The sequence below is a fragment of the Limulus polyphemus genome, unplaced genomic scaffold (genome assembly GCF_000517525.1).
Source record: "Limulus polyphemus unplaced genomic scaffold, Limulus_polyphemus-2.1.2 Scaffold5639, whole genome shotgun sequence".
Lineage (NCBI taxonomy): Eukaryota > Metazoa > Arthropoda > Merostomata > Xiphosura > Limulidae > Limulus > Limulus polyphemus.
In genome coordinates this window covers 6,070-8,511 of record NW_013671249.1, presented here as the reverse complement: position 1 = coordinate 8,511, position 2,442 = coordinate 6,070, and the positions used below count along the sequence as shown (strand labels likewise).

General features: G+C 34.8%; 1 protein-coding gene across 1 annotated transcript in view; it reads right to left on the bottom strand.

The window, feature by feature from the left end:
• LOC111089235 overlaps positions 1-1,881 on the bottom strand; it is a 51,425-nt gene extending 49,544 nt beyond the window's left edge. Inside the window, exon 1 of the mRNA XM_022401363.1 lies at positions 1,590-1,881. Within this exon, the coding sequence (XP_022257071.1) occupies positions 1,590-1,641 (52 nt within the window). The 5' untranslated portion in view covers positions 1,642-1,881. The remainder of the gene's footprint in view (positions 1-1,589) is intronic.
• Positions 1,882-2,442: the final 561 nt, after the last annotated feature.

Genomic DNA, 2,442 nt, shown 5'->3' with positions numbered 1-2,442 from the left:
CTAAAGCACCATACCATTTAAATCTGTTTAGGTTCTAAAGCTCCACACCAATTAAACCTAATTAGGTTCTAAAGCACCATACCATTTAAATCTGTTTAGGTTCTAAAGCTCCACACCACTTAAATCTATTTAGGTTCTAAAGCTCCACACCACTTAAATCTATTTAGGTTCTAAAGCACCATATCATTCAAATCTGTTTAGGTTCTAAAGCACCACATCACTTGAATCTGTTTAGGTTCTAAAGTTCCACACCATTTATATCTATTTAGGTTCTAAAGCTCCACACCACTTAAATCTATTTAGGTTCTAAAGCACCACACCAATTAAACCTAATTAGGTTCTAAAGCACCATACCATTTAAATCTGTTTAGGTTCTAAAGCACCACATCACTTGAATCTGTTTAGGTTCTAAAGTTCCACACCATTTATATCTATTTAGGTTCTAAAGCTCCATACCATTTAAATCTGTTTAGGTTCAGAAGCTCCATACCAATTAAATATATTTAGGTTCTAAAGCACCACACCAACTAAATCTATTTAGGTTCTAAAGTTCCACACCACTTAAACCTATTTAGGTTCTAAAGCACAATGTCATTTGAATCTACTTAGGTTCTGAAGTGCCATACCATTTAAATCTGTTTAGGTTCTAAAGCAGCAAACTACTTGAATCTGTTTAGGTTCTAAAGCTCTACACTATTTAAATCTATTTTGCATATGTAAATGAATAAGGAATTCTAACAGTGTATAATAGGTTCTATGAAAGAGAGCTCGTGCACAGGCACTCATATATCGCACGTTATAGTCTTGTTTTCTAATGAGATAGGGGTAAACTGTAAATAAAAGAAATAATTATTTACATAATTCACAGGTTCCTTTATAGTGCTGATAACATTTCCCTAATTATATATCATTTTACTCACAACAGTATCTAAGCTCGTGTATGAAGATGTTACACGGATACAATTCCGTTGAATTTCGTAAACGTCTCTGAAACATGAAAAAACTTTGAACATTAACCGATTATTGATAAAATAATCTACGAATGGCTAAGAATTTCTTATATAGAAATAGTGTTTCACGGAATCTACACTGTATGTGTGTTTAGTTAACACTGTAAACGGAAAGTACAGCCTTTTACCAGTTGTTATACGCAAAATTAGGCCCACAGTTACAAACGGTGTAATGGCTATAACTCAGTATCCAATTGCGAAATAAGAGATTAATTTTAAGGCTTGCTAAGATGGCATGACTAAATAACTGGGCGTGTCTAGATACGGTTCAGTAATATCATGCATATACTATTATATCTATTAAACGTTTATCAAATATAAATAATAAACTGAAGTGATACGTATTCCGCTTATAAAAAAAAACAATGAATATATTATTTACCCATGAACAAATATTAATGTTGACCACCCCTACCATAGTGATTTCTCTACAGTTCGTAGAGACATAAGATAATACTAACTGTAGCTATACTTTAATTTACATAAATTTATTTAGGGGAGGGTGTAGAGAATAAAGAGTGGGGCAGATATAGTAACACAGACCTAAAATAAGTACTAAAAATTTATTTTCTAACTTACTCCTCCCACAAAAAGAGTGAGGCCTCGTGTCTTCCTCATTATTCTTCTTCATCTGCACGATATAGCGTTACAAGATCTTGCCTCTAGGCTATTTGAGTGTCATCATCTGATCAGCCAAAGGATTTTGCTAAGAACTCTGTCGAAAATAGATTTTTTTATATATACGTAAGATTTCAAATCCTACGGGCTTCTGCCCTACCTCAGCAACCAAAATACAACACGTAGACAATCTTATTTCCTTGACACGTACGGTTGTAGGTCGTTTGTCTCTCCCTACTCTCGTTCTCCGTCCCAATGAACTTGACAACACACACTGCTCATTTGCTCCAGCATTGCGGATTCACGCTCCGCAGCTTCAACCGAGTTATGACATCACATCCTCCCGAGATCCACGAAAATGGTGGAGACACATTTAATCCAAACATATGGTTGATGTCACGAGACAAATTGCAGCGAACCAGTATCGTACTCTATTCTACGGACTATCCGATGACTTATACGGAACGCCTCAAATTCTGAAACACAGACTAAATATTGCGTGTTATTATACGCAAGAAGAATTTGTACGTTACTTTTGCGCATCCACCTATACGTCGTATGTACTGTTACGTAGCGCACAAAAAACAGTCTAGCTATGTATAAAGTAGAATGAGACCAATATAGACGGACATCTATCTAATTAATATATACGGACATCTATGTAATACAGACGGACATTATGTAATATATACGGACATCTATGTAATATTGACGGACATTATGTAATACTGACAGACATCAATGTAATATTGACGGACATCTATGTAATATTGACGGACATCTATGTAATATTGACGGACATCTATGTAATATT